This window comes from Pteropus medius, unplaced genomic scaffold (genome assembly GCF_902729225.1).
Source record: "Pteropus medius unplaced genomic scaffold, Ma_sr-lr_union100, whole genome shotgun sequence".
Taxonomy (NCBI): domain Eukaryota; kingdom Metazoa; phylum Chordata; class Mammalia; order Chiroptera; family Pteropodidae; genus Pteropus; species Pteropus medius.
Genome location: NW_024352787.1, coordinates 497,153 through 520,045, shown reverse-complemented (window position 1 = coordinate 520,045; position 22,893 = coordinate 497,153). Strand labels below are relative to the sequence as shown.

General features: G+C 39.0%; 1 protein-coding gene across 4 annotated transcripts in view; it reads left to right on the top strand.

Annotated features, from left to right (window-relative positions):
* Positions 1–22,893, top strand: part of STK24 (serine/threonine kinase 24) — a 106,585-nt gene that overhangs the window by 42,627 nt on the left and 41,065 nt on the right. For all 4 annotated transcript variants that reach the window (XM_039849170.1, XM_039849171.1, XM_039849169.1 and 1 more), the window contains one exon: positions 430–660. In XM_039849170.1, coding sequence (XP_039705104.1) covers positions 430–660 — 231 coding nt within the window. The remainder of the gene's footprint in view (positions 1–429; positions 661–22,893) is intronic.

Genomic DNA, 22,893 nt, shown 5'->3' with positions numbered 1-22,893 from the left:
ATGATATGGCTAGTTATGTTTTAATATGTACCAACCTGAATTTGGAAAATTTAGGGGGAGGGTGGGGAGAAAAGTGGGAATTTTGCTTAGACAAGGCTGATTTTTCAATAAATTGTATAACAATTAAATAAGTGTTTTGATTTTTATTTACTTTAATTATACGAATGCTGGAGCCTTTCCCAGTTTTTATAATCTGCTTAATAGTTTGCATACTTGCTGTGTTTCTCAGTCTAATGCTCACCTGTAGGTGAGACTTAGAAATCTTTAAGTCCTGAATGTAAAAAACCATGGTCACAACCAGCCTGATTCTTAACTGAGGAAGGTGGATAAGTCGTTGAAAGGCTGTGGTCTGTACGTTATAAATACAAGGAAAAATGCAGTTCCAGTATTGTGAACTATTGAAGTTCCTCCTTTTTTTCTCTCCTACAGAATCTAAAAGCAGATCCAGAAGAGCTTTTTACAAAACTGGAGAAAATTGGAAAGGGCTCTTTTGGTGAGGTATTTAAAGGCATTGACAATCGGACTCAGAAAGTGGTTGCCATAAAAATCATTGATCTGGAAGAAGCTGAAGATGAGATAGAGGACATTCAACAAGAAATCACAGTGCTGAGTCAGTGTGACAGCCCATATGTAACCAAATATTATGGATCCTATCTGAAGGTAAGGCTTAAAAATAAAAACACGATTTTCCATGATGCAGCACTTGACTGAGACACGAGCAGTGTTATGTGAAGGACTTCAGTAAATAGCACAGCAGGTTTTCAAAGGAAGGAGAAATGGATTGACCTTTGCAATCAAAAGAACCTGGCTTTGATAGTTTTATCATCTTAAATGCCACCTATAGAAATTATTTTTTGATAAAAGTGTTTGATGTTGAAATTGCCTTTCCAACAAGAAAGAGTATTTGTGAGTGAAAATTTGTCATCAAAAGCGCATTTCTTACTAACTTATAATGATAACTGTTAATCATCTAATTTTAACATGGTTTATGATTAGAACTCATGCCAACCTAAGAATATTAGTCTTGATATTTTGGTTATTAAATGTGGTTTAATTTAATGCTGTTTTTAAAAACTGCTGCTGAGACTTGATAATGCTGATTAGTGAGCAGTTTATCTACATTTGACTTAAGGATTCTAGGTAAGTAAATAATTACTTAAAAAAATAGTAGTTGTAATACAGCATTATACATTGACCTTGATCTTCACTCAGTTCTTTAAGTGGGAAAGAAAAGTATAATTGATTTTCCAGTCCTGCATGGGGCCATTTTAGATGTTGTAGGGTGAAAACGTTGTACTACTAAGGAAGTTTGACTGTCCTTTGTGTTTCAAGTTCCTTGACATATGCCTGTCTTATTGAACTTAAAAATGTAGCGTTTTTCAAAATAAGGTTTTGGAAAGCATAAGAATTGGTGAAAAAAATTCTAAAACTTCACAGGTAGAAAGAACTGTTTTCTGAGGGAGGCAGCAATAAATCCAGATGATGCAAGACCAGGCCTCGTCCTCTCCTGGGTTTGTCCTCTGAATTCTCCATGTGGCTGCTTGTAGTCTACTCCTTGGTGAGGGGGATAGTGCGGGCTTTTGTTTTGTGGAAACATGGTAATCTATAAGAGCAAGGATGGAAATTTTGAGAACTATTGATTCACTAAACGAATCTTAAAAGGAAATCAAAATTGAGTGAATCCTATTTTTTTCATAGCCTAAAGGATGTCGTAGGTCAAATGCAGCATTTTGAAAAGGAAAATAAGTTTTGGAGTCAGATGTCTTAGACTTGAATCTTGCTTATCTTGGTGTGCAGCCTTGAGCAAGTTTTTTTTTTTTTAATTAACTTTCCTCTTTTCTCATTTGTAAAATGGAAAATTATGGAATATACTTCATTTATGCAAAGATTAAATGGAATTGTGTGGAAGTACCTGGCATGTCGTAGGTACATAATGAGTATTAATTTCCTTCCTTAATGGATTGAATTTATTCATACCTCATCTCTGAAATTACCTTGCAATGAAGGACGTATCCAACTGAGGTCAAAGCCAGGAGGAAGAAGTGTGCCAACAATAACAATGAATGTTGCTGTGGAGGTGCAGCCAATTTGAGTCGTGACAGGGCACTGTATGTTTTATCATTCTCATGATCCAGGAGGTGGACTCATGCGACTCCCACATATGAGAGCAAAGGTCTTCTTGGTGTTAAATTATTGAGAACAAATGTCTGGAGAAACTCAACTTGAACTCTGTCTGCTATATCACTTAATATCCTCTGTGAAATTACTTCAACAATGGTTTTTAGTAAATTCAGAGTTGGGTTTGCTAGCATGTAGTATGCTACCGTTGTATTTTTATATGAATTATGGTACCTTTGACAAAGGAGATGTGGAAGATCCTCAAATGTTTAATGGTTTATACCAGCTAATATTTACCTGTGAAAATTAAGAATCAGTGGTTCAAAAGTATCTTCAACCTCAGTTCCTCAGCAGAAATTTTACTGCATGCTGAAATTACTCTGTCATGGTCAAACATGGTGTTACCTTGACTGTACATATTTAGAGATTGCATCTGGTATGTCTTTTAATTGCCTGAGTCACTAATTCTAGAACATACATTCCAGGTCAGCCTAATCTTGATCTAGAACTTCTTTAGTTAACATAATGTGAACTGCTAGAATAACCCCCTAAATTTATAATGGCTGAAATATGCTCGTTTATTTCTTGCTCATTGGTAGCCCTGATTTGTGGCACTTTTCCTCCAAGTGGTGATTGAGGAACCCAAGTTCCTTCTGTTGCTCTTCCTCCCACATTCCATACAAAGTTGTGCTTGTCTACCTTAAGTCATCGTGGGGGGCAAAAAAGTAGAGGCTCCTGTGCGAAGTTTTCATGTGCCCAGGCCTAGACAGAGATCACATTATTTCTCCCCACATTGCCTTGGTCAGAACTCAGTAACATGACCACACCTAACTCAGGAGAGGCTAGGAAAAATCCAATCATGTGCTTCATGGAAGAAGAAATGATATTCCTTGGCCCAGAGGAAGACCCTCAGTAATGAGCCAGAGGCTGCTCTTCCATCTGGTAGGCTTACGAAGTTTGAATTGGTATAGTCCTAATTGTCAAGATACAAATTAAATTGACATAAGTCAGATGAGTCTTTGACACAAAGTTGAAAATGATTGTGGTTTATGTGGTTTTTGTTCCCCTTTAAAAAAAAAACTCCCTATAGTGGTCTGCCAGAGGTAATAGTCTTAGTTCTTTAAGTGATGATGGGAGAGAGAGGGCCTTTGGGTTTCACCTTGGGGGACTTTTACATAGCAAGATTGAGCAAAGAAGAAAATGGTTCCTTCATTACTGGGTTAGCATTAAAAGGTCATATAGTTAATGTTTTGGTTTTAGTCATTTGATCTAGGAAAAGAAAAACAATAGGTAAGTGGTCTAAATGTATTATTGAATGTTATTGAAGATCAGGGGAGTGGAGTTGATTTTGACTATGTAGCTATGATCAAATAACAGAATCGCTTTATATGTCCCCACCCCAAAAGATTAAAAGCAAAACCAATGACAATAATTTAGGGAAGAGAGGGAATAGCATGATAGTTTTTATTTATTTTGATGAACCTGAGGCCTGGAAAGATCTTAAAAAAAATTATCACATACCATAGAGGAACTTCATTTGTTGTAGTTAAGTTTTTACTTTTTGGGAACTTAAACTCTCTAGACTATTTAATTAACCAGAAGCCTTCATATCCCAACCATTATACCCCTGGAGTTTTCTTCCACAGGAATACCATCCACAAGATCACAATGAACTCTGCGTGTGTGTTTGAAGGTGGTTTGGGTAGTGTGCTGGAGCAGAGAATTTTGGTTTTTCAGTTGGGTAGTGAAGACATAATAAGATCATAACAAAAGACAGTGTGGTGTTAAACAAGATTCTAAGCCTCTTTTCTTTTTATGCAGCATTGGCAAGTGCTACTCATTCCCTTCAGCAATATAAATCTCAAGCTTTTTTGTTTTGTAGAGATTGCCTGGTTATTAAAATCTCCACTTTGTGATTCACTTAGAGTTAAAGCTGGGATTTTTAGTTGGATCTAAGGTGCTTAACTATCTGGATGTTCTTCAGGCTGCTGACTGTCTCAAGGATAAAATGCAGATAAATAAACTTACAGGATTACTAATAAAGATTGAGATCATAGATAGTGTGCCTGACATGTGCATAGGCGATTTTTAGCAAATGATAACAAAAATTATTTTTTCAATGAGAAAAGTTATCTGTGCTAAATGACTCAATGAGTCTTAAAAAAACAGATTACTAGCATGCTGAAAACTAGGGTTATCATTTTCTTTTATAACAAATTTTGTACTCAGACATCAAGCCAGTTTAGCCTTAGCAAATCAGGTGCAAGGCAAAAACCCCCAAAACAAAAAAGTTGTTTACCAGACCTTGTTGTAGTTGTTTTTGTAGTATCAGCATTAAGGAAACATGTCCATGGAGTGAGTAGTTGTCTAATCAAGGATGTAGATCCCTGACTTAAGAGTAACTTTTTTTTCAGTTCCTAAAAACTTTTAGGGTAGTTTTACCCTTCAGATTCACTAGAAAACTAATATGGGAACATCCCTTGATGAATTTTAGAAAACTAAGTGTTCTATATAAGTATACCTTATTCTAGTAAAGAGTTGATTATGGGCTGTGTGTGTGTGTGTGTGTGTGTGTGTGTATGTGTGTGTGTGTGTGTATGTATGTGTTACAGATGTAAGTTATATTCTTTTGACTTCTGATTCATCTTTTTTCCCCCCGTTTCTCTTCCAAAGGGAGAATAGCAGTTCTTGATGAAGTAAAAACACCAGTCATTTTACCCTTAGGAAAAGAAGGAACATATTTATTTAAACGGTTTACATCTTTGTGAATGAGGCTGCTGGATAGGTTACCATCCACCCATGGTCTTTATTTGTCTCAGCATGACTATTATTAGTAGCTGCCCCCTTTGAGTTTCAGAGTCATCCAAGTTTAGACAACAGAATACAATCAGCCTATTATACTTTATCTCCAGAAAAATAAAAGTCTCTTGCCCATGTCGTTTTATAATTTAATGATATTTTTCTCTTTCAGAGAAAAAATATTAGTATAGCAGCATGATAATGAACATATCTGTCAGGACATGTCTAAATTTTACTTTCACTCACATTTTTTTCCCAGCTGCCCCATGGCATATCCTCTTGTTTTGACTTCTGGTTTCAGATGTCGTTAGGAATATAGATGAATTTTTAGTCTCGGGAAGCATTTGAGTTCAGATATATGCCTGGTATGTATACCCTCCTATGCGTCAGGAATTCTTTGAAAAGCACACAGGTTCTTTCTCATTCATACCTTTCCTACTCCTGAAGAAAGAGTCTGGCATATTCTTATTCAGGTGGAGAAAATAAGATACTATTGGTATAGTTACATGAGAGGTGATTTGCAGGTCATTTGGACTGGAATCAACTAACCAAATTTAAAGGGCCAAGGAGGAAAGTCCGGGTTCTCCCATACAGAGAAGTTCTTGTGTAGCCTGAGACATTTCTGCTGTTGTAACAGAGAAGAACATGGGACGTTGGGGTCGAACCACCTAAGTGAGTACTTGTATCTCTCTACCTCTTGCTGACTGCCTTGTGTGTACTCTCTTGTACTAAGGGTACATGTGGCTATCCTCGAGAGATTTTTAGCTGTCATCACTGGGGTGGGGGTCAGTGTTCCTGGCATCTAGTGGATGGAGACAAGAGATGCTACTACACACCCTACAGTGCACAGGACAGCCCTAAAGAAAGCATCGTCCAGCCCAGATATCCGTAGTGTCACTGTTGAGAAAATGCTGCCATCTGGAATGAATAGTGGTCTTTTGTCACAGAATATAAGTGTAAGTAACAATATTTCTAAGGCCAGGGTTTGGGACCCTTAAGATATTGATATTCCAAGAGTTCCAGAATAACCCATTTTGGACCGAGAGTCTTATATCAGAGTCTGCGGTTATGTCGACGTGATTTTTGTGGCCAGACCAAGTGTGAGCTTCATAAGCAGGTTGTGTCCGGACTTGGGGCAGTGATTTTACAATGTCCAGCCTGGTATGCTAGGCTGTGAAACCAGGGAATCTCAGACAGCATTCTGGGGACAGTGATATCTAAAAGATGCCTTTCTGGGTTACTTTCGTTCTCATCTAAGAACAAAGGCTGTAGGTTTTCTCGGAACAGTTGTTTGCCTAAATATTGACTATGACCTTTTCTCGTCTGATGTTCATTATAAAGCAGTAGAAAGTAATACTGGGCTGGTCTGCTTGCCTAGGGCTGTGGATCACCAAGGTGAGAGGGAGCATTCATCCACTGAGGGGCATCTTCGTGAGAAATGTGATTCTTCCTTGAATACTTGTGGGCTTACTACAAAGCTAATATTCCCCAAGACATTAGTTGATAACCTGGAGTAGTGCTGTATACCTGTTGGCCCTCACCCCCTTAATATTTTGCATGTTTTCTAGCACACTGATGATGACCAAGATTGGAAATAATTATTTGCTTTTTATTTTTGACCTTGATCATTGGAGTAATGTTAATGAATAAAACAGCAAATAAGATGCTCATATCTTGCTTTCTGTTTTTTATTTGTTTTGGTAGTTTTTAGATATGGTATGTCATTCTTAGAGGTAAAGCAGAGATCTCACTGTGGCCTTTGAGCTTTGGGCTAACTGCCTAGCCAATAAGATATCCTCTTTTATTTCTTAAATCAACTCTTGGTCATTTTCTTATTATGTCTTATCCCCTTTTTCATTTATGGACATCAGATGATAATTAAACTTGTTTTTATAGTTTTCAGTTTGTGGAACTATCGTCATTGATCTATGTAAGACTGTTGTCTGTTCTAATCCATTTTATTATTTCATCCTTCATCTCTACTGCCTCTTTTGTACTGCAGGTTTTGATGTCTTAGGATATGTGTGTCCTCAGTAGATAAAACATTTTGTTTACTATGTATGAGTTTATTTTTCCCTGCCACATAATGAATTTTAAAAATTTGAATGTAGTAAAATTAACTTTTGGGGGAGGAGGGAGGTAGCTGGTGAAGGGGGTCAAATATGTGGTGACAGAAATCTAACTATGGGAGGTGAACACACAATGCAGTGTATATGCGCCTTACTGTTAAATTGTATACCTGAAACTTACTGTATTTCGTTAACCAATGTCACCATAAAAAATTAAAAAAAAAAAAAAAGCTTAAAAAAATTAACTTTTGGGTGTGCAATTCTTATAGTCCTGTGCATTTTAATATCTGTATTGATTCTTACCATCACCACAGATAGGATACAAAACAACCCCACATCTTAAAGTATTCCTAATCCATCACCTCCCTCAACCCCTGGCAACCATTGATCCGTTTTCTGTCCCTGTAGTTTTGCTTTTTCCAAGAGTGTCATATAAATGGAATCACACGCTTTTTGTTACTGGTTTCTTTCTGTTAGCATAACACATTTGGTATTCATCCATGTTTGTGCATGTATCAGTTTTTTGTTTTTATTGTTGAATGGTTATACCATTGTATGGATGTACCGTATTGACCTATGGAAGGGCATTTGGGTTGTTTCTAGATTTTGGCAGCTATGAATAATGGTACCATAAACATTCATGTACAGCTTTTATATGAACATAAGCTTTCATCTCTAGGATAAATACCTAGAAGTAGGATTTTTGGGTCATATGGTAAGTTTTAATTTCTCTTGGGTGTATGCCTGGGAATGGAATTGTTGGGTCATGTGTAATTCTTATGTTTGACCTTTTGAGGACCTGTTGGACTGTTTCTGAAGGACCTGGACCATTTTACTTTCCCAGAAACAGTGAGTTGAGGGTGCCAGTTCTCCACATCCTCATTAAATTTATTATCTTTTTTTTTTTTTTTTTTTATTATAGCCGTCCCTAGTGAGTGTCAAGTGGTATCTCATTGTAGTTTTGGTTTGCATTTCTCTTATGGCTAAGGATGTTGAGCATGGTTCGTGTACTTCCTTGTTAACATTGTTATAAAACTCTATAACTTTCCAGTTTTTCCCACTCTTTTAAAAACCTTTATTCAATATTTAAACAAGCAGAAAAACAGTTCACTCATTTCTTCCACCCTCTACCACCTGCCTTTTGCAGCCACCAATCTGTTTTCTATATCTATAAGCTTTTTTCTTTTTCTTTTTTTTTTTAAGATTCCACATAGGTGAGAGATCATATGGTATTTGTCTTTCTCTGTCTGACTTATTAGGATGATGCTTTCGAGGTCCATTCATGTTGGTAAATGGCAAGATTTCCTTCTTTTTTTAGGGCTGAATAATATTTGTGAGTGTGTTTGTGTATCACAGTTTCTTTATCCATCCATCGATGGACACAAGTTGCTTACATATCTTCGCTATTGTAAATAATGCTGCAGTGAATATAGTAGTGGTGCATATATCTTTTCAAATTAGTGTTTTTGTTTTCCTTGGATAAATAAAAGTGGAATTGGTGTATTATATGGTAGTTCTGTTTTTATTTCGAAGAACCTCTATACTGTTTTCTATAGTGTTTACACCTGTTTACATTCCTATCAACAGTGTACAAATATTCCTTTTTCTCCACATCCTTGTGAACATTTATTTGTTGTCTTTTTGGTAATAGCCATTTTAACAGGTGTGAGGTGGTATCTCATTATGATTTTGATTTGTATTTCTCTGATGGTTAGTGATACTGAGCATCTTTTCATGTGTCGGCTGGCCACTTGTATGTCTTCTTTGGAAAAAATGTCTGTTCAGATCTCATTTTTAATTGTTTGCATTTTTGCTATTGAGTTATTTGAGCTCTTGATATATTTTGGATATTACCCCTTATCATGCATGATTTGCAACTATTTTCTTTTATTCTGTAGGTTACCTTTTTATTTTATGGTTGTTTTCCTTTGGTGTACATCAACTTTTTTCCACTCACATAGGTATAATATAGGATTTTATTACACTTATTTGCATTTCTGCTATTAATAGTAAGTTTGAACATTTCATATATTCTTAGCCCTTAAGATTTTCTACTCTGTTGAATTATTCATATCTTTCATGAAGTTTTCCATTGGATTTCTTGTTTTTAGAGTTCAGTATATGTTACTGATTTTTTAAAAATCAGTTTTTAGATATCACAAGGATCTTCTCTGACTCTGATTTGCTGCTTTTAACTTTGAGATGTCCTTTGATGAAATAAATCCTTAATTTTAATGTAGTTTAATACATCAATTTTTCACCTTTTGATTTCTGCTTTTGGGATCCTGTTTTAAGAAATTCAGTAGTTCCCTAAGGTTAAAAAACTAAATTTTTTTTTTTTTTTTACTTCTAGTAGCTTTTAAATGGAAAAGCTTTTTACATTTGGATCTTTGGTTTATAGTATGAAGTAGGGGTTTTATTTTTCTCTATGTAGTGGGATAGGTTTTCAATTACTATTTTATAAATAATCCTTTCTCCACTCATGTATGATGCTCTGTCACATCAAAGACTCATATTTAGGCCTGTTTCTGGATTTTCTGTTCTGTTCCTGGGCCAGTATCATTCATGCTCTCTCTTTGTGTTTATTATTATTACCTCGGTGTTATTCTGAGTCTTAATATCTGGAAGAGGTAACTCCCTTCACTTGTGCCCACATACATACAAAAACTTTTGCTACTTTTAAAAAATACATGAGGTCTTTGAAGACCTTTATTCTTCAATATAAGATTTAGAATGTTTGTACATTTTGTTTTAAATCCTACAGAAATTTAAAAATTGATTTTTTAAATTTACATATTTAAAACTTACATATTAAGCCATCCCATCTTTGAACATTGAATGCATAGGCATGTTTTTGTTTAGGTTGTCTTTTGTGAGCTTTAATAAAGTTAAAAATTTTCCTCATCTGGATCTGGTGGATTCATAAAGGAGTTCCTAGACACAGGTTTTAATTGCTATTTTAGTAATAGATCTTTGGATTGGTTATTGCTTAGTTAAGGGAATGGTGATGATTTTTTTCACATTGTTTCTGGTGCTCTTGCTCTGAACTCTTTAGCTTTTTATTCATATGTTAACATCTACAAATGATAGTTTTCTGTCTTCTCTTCCATTCTTATCACCATCTTATGTGTTAGTTTCAGCCATAACCTCTAATACTGTGTTGATTATGTAGTGATAGGGAGAATATGCCTGTTTTGTTCTTGAGCGTAAAGAAAATGTATCTTAAATTTTGCTTTTAATAGATACGATTTTACTATAGAATGGTGGTGTGTAACCTTTTATTTAAAATTAAAGATGTCTGCTTCTATTCTTAATTAGAGATTTATTTATTTTTAAACCAAACAACCATAGCATATATATATTTTTATCTGTAGTTTTAAAGATAGTTGTGATTTTTCTCTTTCAATTTTGGTGCAAATAGGTGGCAATTGGCTAGATCTAAGGTGTGCCCTTTCTGACTTCTAATAAAGAAAATGGCATCATAGAGTAAGGAAAGTATTTTCTAGTTGATATTGCTAAGGAGACCAGAGAATTGGCTTTATTAGTTAAGAACTTTATGATCCTCTTTTTAGGTAATTTCTTAGGTCTGCAGTTTTGCACAGTGCTCACAGATCCAACAGAGAAGTAGAACTTGACCTTGCTTTGGACAATAGGCAGTTGCGAGGCCCCATCACTGATTCCCTCCTGGTCTTGAGTTAGGAAGGATGCTCAGGAGAGAATTTTAGCCGACTGTCCAGTTGATCACTGAATTATTTACACACATCTGTGCTGGCAGTTCTGCATCTTAGTTCCTAAATGTTCTCTGGGTTCTTGATGTGGTGGACTGACCTGGCTTGGAGCAACTAAACTGAACCCACTGCACACTGGTTTGTGTGTTGAGTTTGAGGAGGTGTTTTCAGTTTGTGGAAAGTTTTTGTATTTGGAATTGACGAGATGGGATTACTTTTGGGCTGATACCTGGATGGATTTTTCTCCTTCAGAATTGTTAAGATGGAGTCTGAGAGAGTCTGTGGATGGTCACTGTTTCTGTGTCAGCAGCTTGGAATGATTTTTCCCTTTGATGGGGACTGTCCAAGATAAACTTTGAAGTATTGCAAGTGGCAAGAGGCTGTGGGAGGAAGAAAGGATTTTGTGTGGCTTGGACTGTCATGGTGAGCCACACAGTTCTTTATATTTTTGAATTTATGTAATACTAAGTATTCTTCATACATTGATTTTAAATTCTACTTTGGTACTTTTTTCCCTCTGCATTTTGGGCCAGGTAGATTTGTGGAGTAATGCTGCATCTTCCACTTGACTTCGAATAGAGGTTTTGGGATTGGGGGAAACGGTCTGCAGACTTGGTTTTGGGAAATATAAAGGAGCTAGAGAAGAGACCTAGTTAGAAAGTAGGGAAGACTGCCTTTACCCATCACTTTTCTTTTGTAGCCATTCTTGACCCTAAGCTCTGAAAATCTGGAGACCTTCCTCTGAAGATCTAGTCCTGGCTCTGAATTAAAACAGCAGTGTAGGCACCTGATCTTGGACCTGTGGCCTCATCGCAGAATAATGAGATTGGACATGTTTTCTTTTCAGTTCTTTTCAGTCCTTGATTCATCTTAGCTTGCCATTTAATACGTATTTCTTGTGCACAGAGAAATTAAGAGTCATAAATTGTTAGACTTATGTTAGACATTGGAGGCCCCCGCCCATGCTTTTTATTTTCTAGGTTAGAAAACCAAGCCATGGAGAAGTTGAGTGATTGCATATTTTCCTAGTAACACAGGGTTGGTAATTGACTGAGATTCAGTGCTGGAGGTTTCTCGTTCCTGGCCCACCATTGGCTTCCCTGCACTTGACTGTTATCCTATCAGATATTTCTCCCCTGTTTGCCTTATTGGATTTTCTCTCTCTGGTGACTTGTTCTCCCTTCTACAAAGTATATTTCAGTTGTCAGTAGCTGAGCCCATTTTACATGAGTGAAACCATTCCTGAGGAAGGGGCGCCTTACCATTGCACCTGCCTTTTCTCCCTTTGGGGGTTGATTGATCACCTGCAGGAGTGGAATCCATGGCATCACTGTGGGACCTTAAAAACTCCTGAGGCCTGACCCTACCTCGAGAATCTGATTTCTTTGTTCTCAGCTGTGGCCTACAAGGGGTGGGAGGCCGTGGTTAAAAGCTGCCCAGGTGATTCTAATGTGAGGTCAAGGTCTAAAACCTCTGATCTGTAAGATCACCTTGAGAGAAAGGACATGAAGCAGAGACCAGCACAGAGAAGGTAATTTACCACTAAGAATGTGTTCAGCTTTAGAGAAAATACCAACTCAGGTTTAAACTCTTATGGATGTGCATTTCCTTATGCAGCAAAAATTCCAGAAGAAGGGCAGCTCCAGGTGTAGTACAGTTGGTGGTCAACAGTGTCACCGAGAATCCAAATTCTTTCTTTCTTTAAAGGCTTTACCTGTGGGCAAATGAAGGGCCGTTTTTTTCCCCCTGAAAGAATTTGCTTCTTTGGGTACAGGAAGCCTTTCTCAGAAGCCTCCCCAGACCACTTCCCTTCATGTTTCATTCATCAGAACTGGCTGATGCCTAAGTCAGCTCTTGGCTAGCCAACCTGGTTGGCTCCCACCAAACAGGATTTATTTACCTCTGGAGCTGGGAGAAGAGTGGGCATCCCCAGAGTCACAAAGTCAGAGAGATATATGTGGAGGTGTTGGTCGACAGTGCCTCTGAGACGGAGTTCTGGTGTGCCCATTTTTGGAGTGTCTGCTTTGTGCCACCATTGTCCTGGGGAATCTGGCATCTGCTTACGTGTGAACACTCTGCTTGTGTGTGGCCATTGAGAGCCCACTGGAAACTTGAGCAAATTAGCCAGGCAGTGGCCCTGCAGGCTCTTAGCCCAAGGCCATCATTTCACACTTGCCTTGAATCTGAGGCTGTTAAGTATCATCTTCAAAAGAACATGTTGTCCTAGTGTTGAATTTTTTATCTCAACCTCATTTCTTAGGTAGTTCAACAGGAGAAATTCTTGCCTAGCATGTATAAATGGTTTTATTCAACCTTCAATGCAAAGATGATGTTCACCCCATTTGTATTGAATGAATGGATTTGAATTTGTTCAGGTAGCTATGGCTTACTTCAGCGTAGATTCAGAAGCCTTGCGAATGCCTAAATTCTTTCCTGTGTTTCTGCGAAATTGGACTCCCTGGCAAATGGGGAACTGCTTCGGCTGCCATGGCTGGGTGTCACATGAGCCCATGTAGAGCAGCCCTTGTCCCTCTGGCTCCTTTGCTTATGCTCAGTCTCTGCCAAGAATCCCATTTTGGTTTTGTGGTCCTGTAGTTTTCTTTATCAGTGTGTCCTTCTTAGTTCCAAACCTGTGGATGGTTCTGTGGTGACCCATAAAACAATCAGGCAGAGGTGGCATTCCCTCTCCTTGTAGCCTTTCCAGTTACAAATTAGCAAGCTTTCTTTCTGCAGAAATGAGTTGTTCTTGATAACTTGGTTGCTCGCTCTTCACCTTTACTACTTAGGGCAGGTACTTTGTGGTTACATTGCTTTTTTGTCTGACAGTTGAGACTCATTAAGCTCTGAAGGATTGACTTATGTGGAGTTAGTTCCTGGTCATTTCAGGAGTCGGCGAAGTGGTTTAGGTGTTTGCCTTTTGAAAACCTATGAGACCCTACAAGTTTTATGGATATGTTTGAGAGTCCTTTTATCCCTTTTGTGATGATGATTCTTTAGAGAAGTAAATTAATTTGTAGATGACTTTTCTCCATCTTATTTGGCTATCTAAAACATATTTGAATCAAACCTTTAGAAGATAAATATTCTACCTTATAAAACTCTTCACGAGTAAGATTGTTTTTTCCTTCTTTCTTTGTATGCTGGATGCACAGATAACTGTACAGTTCTGATTTATTATTTGTATTACTGCAGTGTCAAGAATCAAATATCTTCAGACAGTTCTTTGCCTGAAGGAAAGATTTTTTTTAAAAGAATGGAAATTGTGAGATGATATACACTAGAACATACACAGATAGCTTTGTTAACTGAGCAGGTAGTCTCCATGTTTTGGCATTGGGTGGCTCTTGGCTTACTGCAGATTGAATTGCTAAGAACAATTTATATAACTTGTTAAGTAAACCAAGCATTGTTACCCTGATTTGGTACTTAGTTTCCTGAATTTTGATGATTTTTGGTTGAGTATGAGATTAGGTTTGTGTTTGGTTATATACTTCGATTGGCTCTAATTACTTTTTCTTGTCATTATCACTGGAATCAGTAGAGATAGGTCAATAGCAAGGTTGATTATAGACCAGCGCTTATACAGAGGCTAATCACCTACATTTTTCATTTACATATAAGCCTTTTCTCTTGTTTCTTGCCAAGGCTGGTATAAAATGGCACATGGATTTTGGAGTCATTATTGGTCACATATTTCAAACAGGTGTGATGAGTTGGCTTGTGTTAAAATGTTTGGCAGAAAGCATTGATTCTTTAAAAGTAAAAATTGATTTATGACTCTTCTTTGGGAAGGAAATAGTATTATGTTTGCTTTTTGCACGGAGGTGTAGCATGAAGACTTCTTGCCTTTCTCTTGTCTCCTTTATGCCTAGGTGGATCTGTGTTTCTGGACACTTCTTTTTGAAAGTTGAGATCCATTCAGAGGCTTTCATACTTGTCTCTAGGAGAAAGGGGGCATAAATATGCCAGATGCAAAACCACAATGATTTCTTTGATTGCAGGGACCTTTGGGCCAGCTTGCAGTAAGAACTTGCCTTTAGAAGATCCTTTGGTTCCCATCAATGTCTCCCTCTCCTCAAAGGGATGGCAGCCCGATGGACAGTGGGCACATGACCCTGACATCGAAAGACTTCCACGGAGGTAAGCTGCTCTGTCAGTGCTGCCCAGACAGACATGCGCCTTCCTCATCAGACCTGGGCCCTGCCTCCATCCACACCTTGTGCACACATGGCGGGAGAACCTGAGGCTTTTTCTCTTGCTTCGAGCCAAGGCTAGGGTTCTGGCACCTCAGGTAACAAATAGCCCTTCTTCCATGGGGCTTAGAAATGAGTAGAGTGAAATACAGCTGTGGTAGCTTTCTCCTAGTTGAGGACAGGAACCCCCCTGAATGGTGTTCTTGAACTCGTGCATAGTCCTTTCTTCCTTTGTGTCTGTTTCTCACCTCATACTGGGTGTAATTCCGGCCACACTGAGCCACAGTTGCCATTTGGGATCAAGTTGCAGAGTCTTTTTCCCTTCTCATTTGTATTAGGGGAGAAACTATTGATGGAGTTACTGTTAACCTTTGTGGTGGGTACCCCACACTGTCTGGTGTGTGCAAATTTTAGAGTCGAAGCTCTGAACTTTCTAGAAGGTATTACTCCTGATCTTGACCCAGAGAAGGCACTGTGGACCACAATTTGGATTACGTTTCTCTAGGAAATGGATTGCAACCCTGGACCAGCTCGATTGTTGTTGGCAGAGATTCAGCTTCTCCTGCTATGTTGCTTTATTCTTAAAAGAATAGGTATATCAGAATAAAGTAATGTGTTTCCTAGCATATTTTCGTTGTTGTTTTCATTATTTGTGCCTAAGCATGGCTGCTGAAATTGATTTTAACTATGATCTTTCTGACTTTCTTAAGAGACCTCACGTTTCCCTTTTTTGACATTGGTGAGGAGAGTGAGTGCGTGTGTTTGAGTGTTTCAGGACTTGCTGAGTGTTGCAGGTTTAAGAAGTCACACTGGTTTATGTTTGCATGGCCATGTTCAGAGTTTAAGATGGGCTGCCTGTTAGCTGTGGTTGGTGAGAGTCCTTGTAGTGTTTGTGGCCTTACTGTGAACGTTTTCTTTATGAAAACTTGTACACATTTTTAAAAAAGGAAAAATCTACATTGTTGACTTTTTGTTTTGTCTTTTATTCTAACCGGTTAAGATCATCTTTATGATTATTGTCAGGACCTCATGTCTAAGCTCATCTGCACACTTAGTATAAAAATCTATTAGGAAGATTATCTCCTGGTTCTTAATGTTCTTTTACTTTTCAGATCTCTCACTATTGTGTTTACTTTCTCAGTGGTGCATTAAGCCATCTGCAGTCCCTTGCTTTTTCTTTTACAGACTGTGTGAATAAGGCAGCAGCAGCTGTAATGAAAGGTAGCCGTAAAAACTGAACTTCGTGTGATAACAGGTTATGAACTCAGGGCTATTGAATGAGTTTATTCTAGCTTCACTTCTTGTTTAATAATGTACCAAGTTTAGTATTGCTTTTTCTGGTTTTAATTAGGTTTCTGCCTCCATTTTATATTCGGGAGATTAGAACTAGTCTATTGGAGTAGCTGTCAACAAGAGTGGCATGATCTTAATCTCTCACTTTGTGTTTTCTTCTTTGAGCAATATTTGGGTCCCTTAGCTCTCTACCGGATGCACCACAGTGTGCAGAGCTGTGCCCACCTTTAACTTGTTTTTAAAAAGTACTCTCTAGGTAAGTTGGGGTCTCTTATTTGGTATTTGGGTTTAGGACTAGTGTTCACTTGCGCCATGCTGAAAAAAAATGCACAGAAAATATTTCCAATATGTTCAATATGAGGTATGTGAGCCCTTAATTATCTGGGGTCTGAAGTGTCTTTCCCCACAGGTTATTTGTATAGGTTTTTGCTTTTTAAAAATTGTTAATGAGATTTCATTCCTGTGAAGAAAGTACTTGGGATTACCACCCTTTCCATTTCGTAGCAGGTTATAGTGGTGTTGAAATCATTTCTGTGTTTGTGTCTGAAGGTTATACTCTCCCTTGATCCTAAGGCTACAAGACCTAACGTCCATCAGGTATCATCCTCCTCCGCCATCATTCATGACTCACCTGTTCCCATGCATACTGAGCCCTGCTGCTCTGCTTTGGCCTAGGAACGTAGGCATGGGCTCTGCATCCAGCACTTCTTTCGTGTAGTGAGGGAAAGAGACAAAAAGCAGGTGGTTGTCACCTAAATAAGTGCTCTGATGATGGGGGCTCAGAGCTGTGCTTGGAAAACACAGGAGAGTCACCCATCTAGGACAGGAGAAGGAGAGGTCAGGGTGAGGGCAGAGTAAGACAGGTACCTGGCCTTCCGGATCCATTTCTTGGGGTTTGTCCATCACTGACTAGGAGCGGAGAGCTGAGACAGCTGCTTAAAGAAAATAGCCTTAATTGGTATTGGAGAGTCTGGGAGAAGCACAGAGGCCAGGGGCAAGGAGGTGGGGGAGATTTAGGAGGTGAAATATCAGAGACATTTCTTAGTGAAGACACTGAACTGAAGGAGTGAGAAAGGAAAGCCAAACTGGAACTTTGGGCCATGTAAGGGAGCTGTCATTTAGGTAAAGGCTTGTTCTGTGTGTCGCACCACAGAAATTGTAGGTGGGTGTTTTCTAATATCAGACGACTTTAATTTGAATTATATTTGATAAAATCAGTCAATTTTTACATGCACTCAGTTTTCATATTGTATTATTCCGATAGCATGGTCTTCTCCTAATTAAAAAAAAAAGGAATTTCACTTGAAAAATTCTTCCCCTGAAAGTTTGACATAGATGAGTTTCAGCCTCTTTGCTGTTCTGGTTCCCTTCCTGTCTGTCCTGGCTCTTACTGGTACTCCCCCACCCCCCTTGCTGACTGTCTGTGCGTAACATGAGAAGGCAGTGTGTAGATTTTGTGTGTCTCTCACCTGGGGTCGTTCTGCTCCTGGCAGACCACTTCAGGGACTCCCTGTGAGGCTGTGCAAGCTAACCCTAATTCAGTTCTTCAAAACTGAACTTTTTAAAGTCATTTCAGTTAATTAGAGACTCAAGAGTTTTAAACCACACATAAGAGGTATGAATAATGTGATAAAAGTATTGTTGAGACCCTCTGTTGTGTTTTCTTTCTTGTATTATTTCAAAGTTCATGCAGTAACTTGAATGACCAGATTCATTCTAGAAGGATAATGTGTTGAACATTCTGACATGAATATGCCTGTTTTACTCACCATAGGTACTAAGAAAAGGTACAGGCACTTGAGGACATTGAGGTTTGTGACTTTAAAAGTCGATGTGTGATTAAAAAACATGAACATCCCATTGTTCTCATGAGTCTCTTGAATAATAAAATTTGCTCCTGATATCACTTACACTGTATTTTATTAAGTCAAACCTACCCAACCTTTGTTTGTATGCTGAGTATCACTGTTTTCACGGCACATAATTGCGCTTCATGGTGGTGGTGGGATGGATGGGGAGAGAATGAGGTGAAGTGAGAGGTGTTGCATAAAGCGTCTCATTGATTGGCGTGCTGCTGGACAGCTCCGCAGGTAGGTCTGAGCTAAGGTAGTGTTTCTGGAGGAGTCCCATTCTCAGAGGTATTACTAGGTGCACTTGATGAAATACATTTGCATGTGTTTGGTTTAGCAGGTTTGTTAGAGTATTCTCAGCTTTTCTGACTCTCTAAGGGAGGGAAATATGAAGCATTTCCTAAATGTATTTCATTGTGGGACCCTCTGCTCTTTTTTTCTCTCTTTTTAATGGTAAATTTCTGTACCAAGTCCCTGGAAAATCTCTCTCGAAGTAATTCTCCAGTCAACATGCTTGAGAAGATGAGCCTTAGGAAACATCATGTGATTAAGAATCTAAGTCTGAAGATACCAGATTAGCACTGATTAGTAGTTTTCTACCAATTTCTTGCTATTTTGCTGTCTTTTGAAAAGCCTTCCTTAAAGTGGTGGTGTTTTTAAAAACTGCATGAATTGACAGGGGACCATGAAGCATTAAATAAAAGGTAACTACTGAAGTAACATGTTAATGTTTTAAACAGTTTTATTTCTCAGTAAATAGTTTTTGAGTGATACTGTAAGATGTAAGAGAAAATAAGGTATAAAGTATTTAGGCACATCCTGTTTCTTAGGAAACATGAAGTAATGTCAGCATACACAAAATCCTGAGCTGAAACCTGCAGAAGGTTAAAATTGAACAGAAGTTGTAGGAGGATTAAGGGGTTTCTGGTTAATACCACATTACGCTAAAATCTTTTTGTCACGGTTTTTCTTGAAATCTTTCTACAGATATTTCTAAGATTTCCTCTGCCTCTGGTGGGTGTGGTTCACTTTTCCTTCATTTAATGAACACTTAAATGTTAATAAGCTACTTTGTTGGCTGCTGGACGGCAGCAGTGGACAGGGAGGTATTGGCCCCCATCCTCAGGTCTAGGGAACATGAAAGCCTTTCTCTGATTAGAATTTCTAGTGTCTTTGTTCGCCATTCTTTACTTTAAACTTGGTTACTATTGGTGATTGGCTTGCTTTTCCTGCTTGTTTTTTACACGTTCATCTAGTCTGATCTTTTAACTACTGCCTGAGCTTTCAGATCTCAGCTCCAGGCCTGGACCCACCCTCGGCCACAGATCCACTTAATGGAAGCAGCTTCCAGACAGCTCCCCTAGAATGTCCCATAGCAACTTCACAGTCAGCATGCCCAAAGCAGTGACTTCTCTCTGATGATCTGGTTGTCATTGAATCAGAAGTTTCTGTTATGAAGGGATTGATTAGAAGGTGCTTATTTAATCCAGAGGTAGTAACTTAAAATAGGAACACTTAAGGAGCTTTAAAAACTGCAGATTCCCTGTCTCACCCCTGAGCTGGGATCTCAGGATGGTAACCCGTCTGTGTTTATGAATGACCTGATTTAAAGTCCTGTGGTGCAGAATCTCCTTTAGTACATGCATTCAAGATACCTTAGAAATGTGTTCAGTGCTTTTTAAGAGTGAGGATGTTAAGGAAATGAGGCCTTTATTTGAAGCTGTTTCAGAGGAACCACATCAAACGCCCTCATGACATCAGCTAATGGTCTCTAGGAGAGAAAATCTGGAGATGGAGATACTGGAACATTTTTCACCAGTGGCTGCCCGGGATGCCTTAGTGGCACCTCACGTCCTGCTTTTCCTCCCCTTCCTGTCGTTCCTGTGCTGGTGTCCCTTATGGCTCTGCAGGTGGGAGAGCACAGGCAGGTTGACTGAAGTAGGTGATACTTCCTGTCTCTTTGAAGGGTGTGAGAGGGGAAAGACAAGCCTTCTCCCATGTTGTTGACCCTGAGGCTCCCTCATTCAGTACCTGACCAGGTGGGGGCTGGGTATTTACTAAGGTGATGCTGGTAGTTCAGCCTCTGGGTAGCTCGCTCCCCTTGATCATTCCTGCTGATGCAATTGAAGGTTCGAGATTACTTTAGGAAAAGTCCAAATGACTCAGTTTCAGCACTTGTCCCTCTGGGGCTATGCCCTGTGTGCTGTCTTTCCATCGTAGTGTCGGTTTCTCTACACGTCCCATCATCCACCCATCATCATCCACCCACCTCTACTCTAGGGATGAGATGAAAAAGCCTCCTTTCTCTGTTTTTATCCAGATGAGGGACAAGCCACTAGCAAAGGGGAGGGGTTGGGTTTGGGTGTCTTGCAGAATTTAGGGGCAAAGGCCAGCAGGAACTCGGTGGATTCATGGGTGGAGCTGCCTTCATGAGCTTTGCCAAAAGGACCTTCGCCTGTATTTCTGGGGCTCTTAAACACTGTTCCTCAAACACCGTGACGCATAATTGGAGGTAAACAGTGTGAAACTAGGAAAATAAGTTTTAGCCTCTAATTTTTGAAAGCCTGGATTTCTCTGGGGTATCATCACTGTTTTTGTGGCATAGAAAGTAAAATAAGTGGACCAAAAACATTTGGCATCCTATTTTTGTTCTGGTAGGTGTGGGAAAAAGAAATGTACAAAAAGAATTTGGTTGACAGTCCTCATGGATCTCGAGGAGGGAGACCACAAATCAACCTCAAATACACATGGTAGATCCGACCCTGGCAAGTGCTGTAGGGGCACGAGGCTGCAGTTTCTAACAGGGTGTTCAGGGAGGATCTCAGAGAGAGGTGGCTTTGAGCAGAGACATGAAGAAGGAAGGCAGGAATTACACTGGTTTGGAGGAAGAATGCTGTGGGCCAGGGAAGTGGCGAGGAGGAGGCCTGGCAGGTGAAGAATGCTTTCACCTGGGACTTGTTCTCTTCCCTGGCCTGTGCCAGAATCTGTCCGGTGGAGTTGAGAAGAATCTGGAATATGTTTGTTGCTTCTAGAAATGCTCTACCTGAGATCGTTACACTTCAAGTTTACTAAAACTTGGGAGAGTGGAATGTGTGCCAGGAAATGCCCATTTTATCATCTGTTTCGTGATTCTTTTGGGTTGTTTTCTTAGGTTTTTTTGGCTTGTTATTTTGACTTCAGGGTTACTTCCAAATAGCTGTCCTGTTTCCATGCTTCTTAATTCTATTTTCACAATTTATTGGCTTTAATTACTCTATTCTCTAAAGGAAATGGGTTTTGGGTTTAGGATTCCATTTAAGGATGTAAATAAGTAGAGTCTCTGAAAAGAGAAGAAATTTATGCACATTTTTATAAACATGATCAGATACACAGCCCTTTAAAAACCTCCTTTGATTGGTAATTTCACAGATGTTTGTAAATTGGATTTTTTATTTAGTGGACGAGGAAGCATAGCCTTCTTTAAGAACGGCCACATTGTTGATCTGCACCCAGAGACCACCGGCGATGTCCCAGGGTAGAGCCCCTCTTGGGAATGTGGAGGGTTCGAGTCTGATAGACGCTGACTTGTTTTAGTTATCTGTTTCTGATCTCACAGAGAACTGGCAGCACCAGCCTGTCATGGGTCCTGCAACACTGGGAAGGTAGCGTTGCCCTGTACAGTGGCCTCATGCCCTCCATCTGATGTGACAGTGTAGTCAGACTTCTTTTTTCCGTTTTGAAAAATTTCCTTTCTCTGATCAGTAACAAAAACTTTATCCTTGTGACTTAAGTTGGGATTTTTAACAGTGATCTCTTCCACTTTTTGAGCCTTATCAAGGTTCGTAGATCATACTGATTCCAGGTGTGAGAGAGGATGTCTTCGGTGCTTATGAGCACGCTTGCTGCCCCTTGGCTGGCTGGGTGGGCACTTCTCTGTGTTAATGGATGCTCATCTGTGCGGTCAGCCAAATGGGCTCTTGGTTGGCCTGACAGAACGCCCTTCCTCCTCCACATGTACCCACATAGTGACAGCTGTCCTCCAAGGCTTCCTCTCCCATGTGGAAATCATCTGCTACGTTCCCTATTGGCCTGGAACAGCTGCAACTTCTGGGAGAGGGAGAAGCACATCTGTTTTCTCAGAGAGTGATTTTTAGTATGCAAGTATCTGTTCTTGTGTTTCTTGTGGGAAAAATAGAAAAGATACATGGAGCCTGTGGTATCAGACTCCAGGGTGACTGTGGGTAAAAGCAAAACCACTTATTTTTGGGGAGTGGACTAAACAAATTTGCAAGTAACTCTTGCTTTTAAATCACAAGGGAATACATTTCATTTCATAATCAATCATGGGAAAAAAATTGTAGGCCCATTGCCAAAGATAATATAAAAGATCTGCTTTGAAATGTTTCCGAGGATAGGGACTGTGGATTCCTTTCTCTCTCTCGAACACACTGTCCTAGTGTAATTGAAAGTCCCTGAAGACATTTGGCAGCTCCCTTTTGTGTTTTTCTATCCAGAAAGTTGAATGAATTAAAATTTCAATTAGGCTAAATATTTTACTTCACCCAAAAGAAACTGAACTCTCTTTTGTGACTAATGCTACCTATAACTTCAAGTATTAGTTGTATCTCTAGTTCCCTTTGTCTCAGCATACACATTCTGCATATTTAAACCTCCATCTGGAGTATCTAAACACAGTCGATGTATTTAGATAAAACAACTAATTGTGCCATATGCTTTCTTTTCTGAAATGTCTATATTTCTGTGTAAACTTCTAAGAAATGGTATGATATATGATATCGCAGATCTTACCTAGATTATGTAATGAGGAGTTTCTTGGTATGTAATTAAAGAGAAGACTGATTCC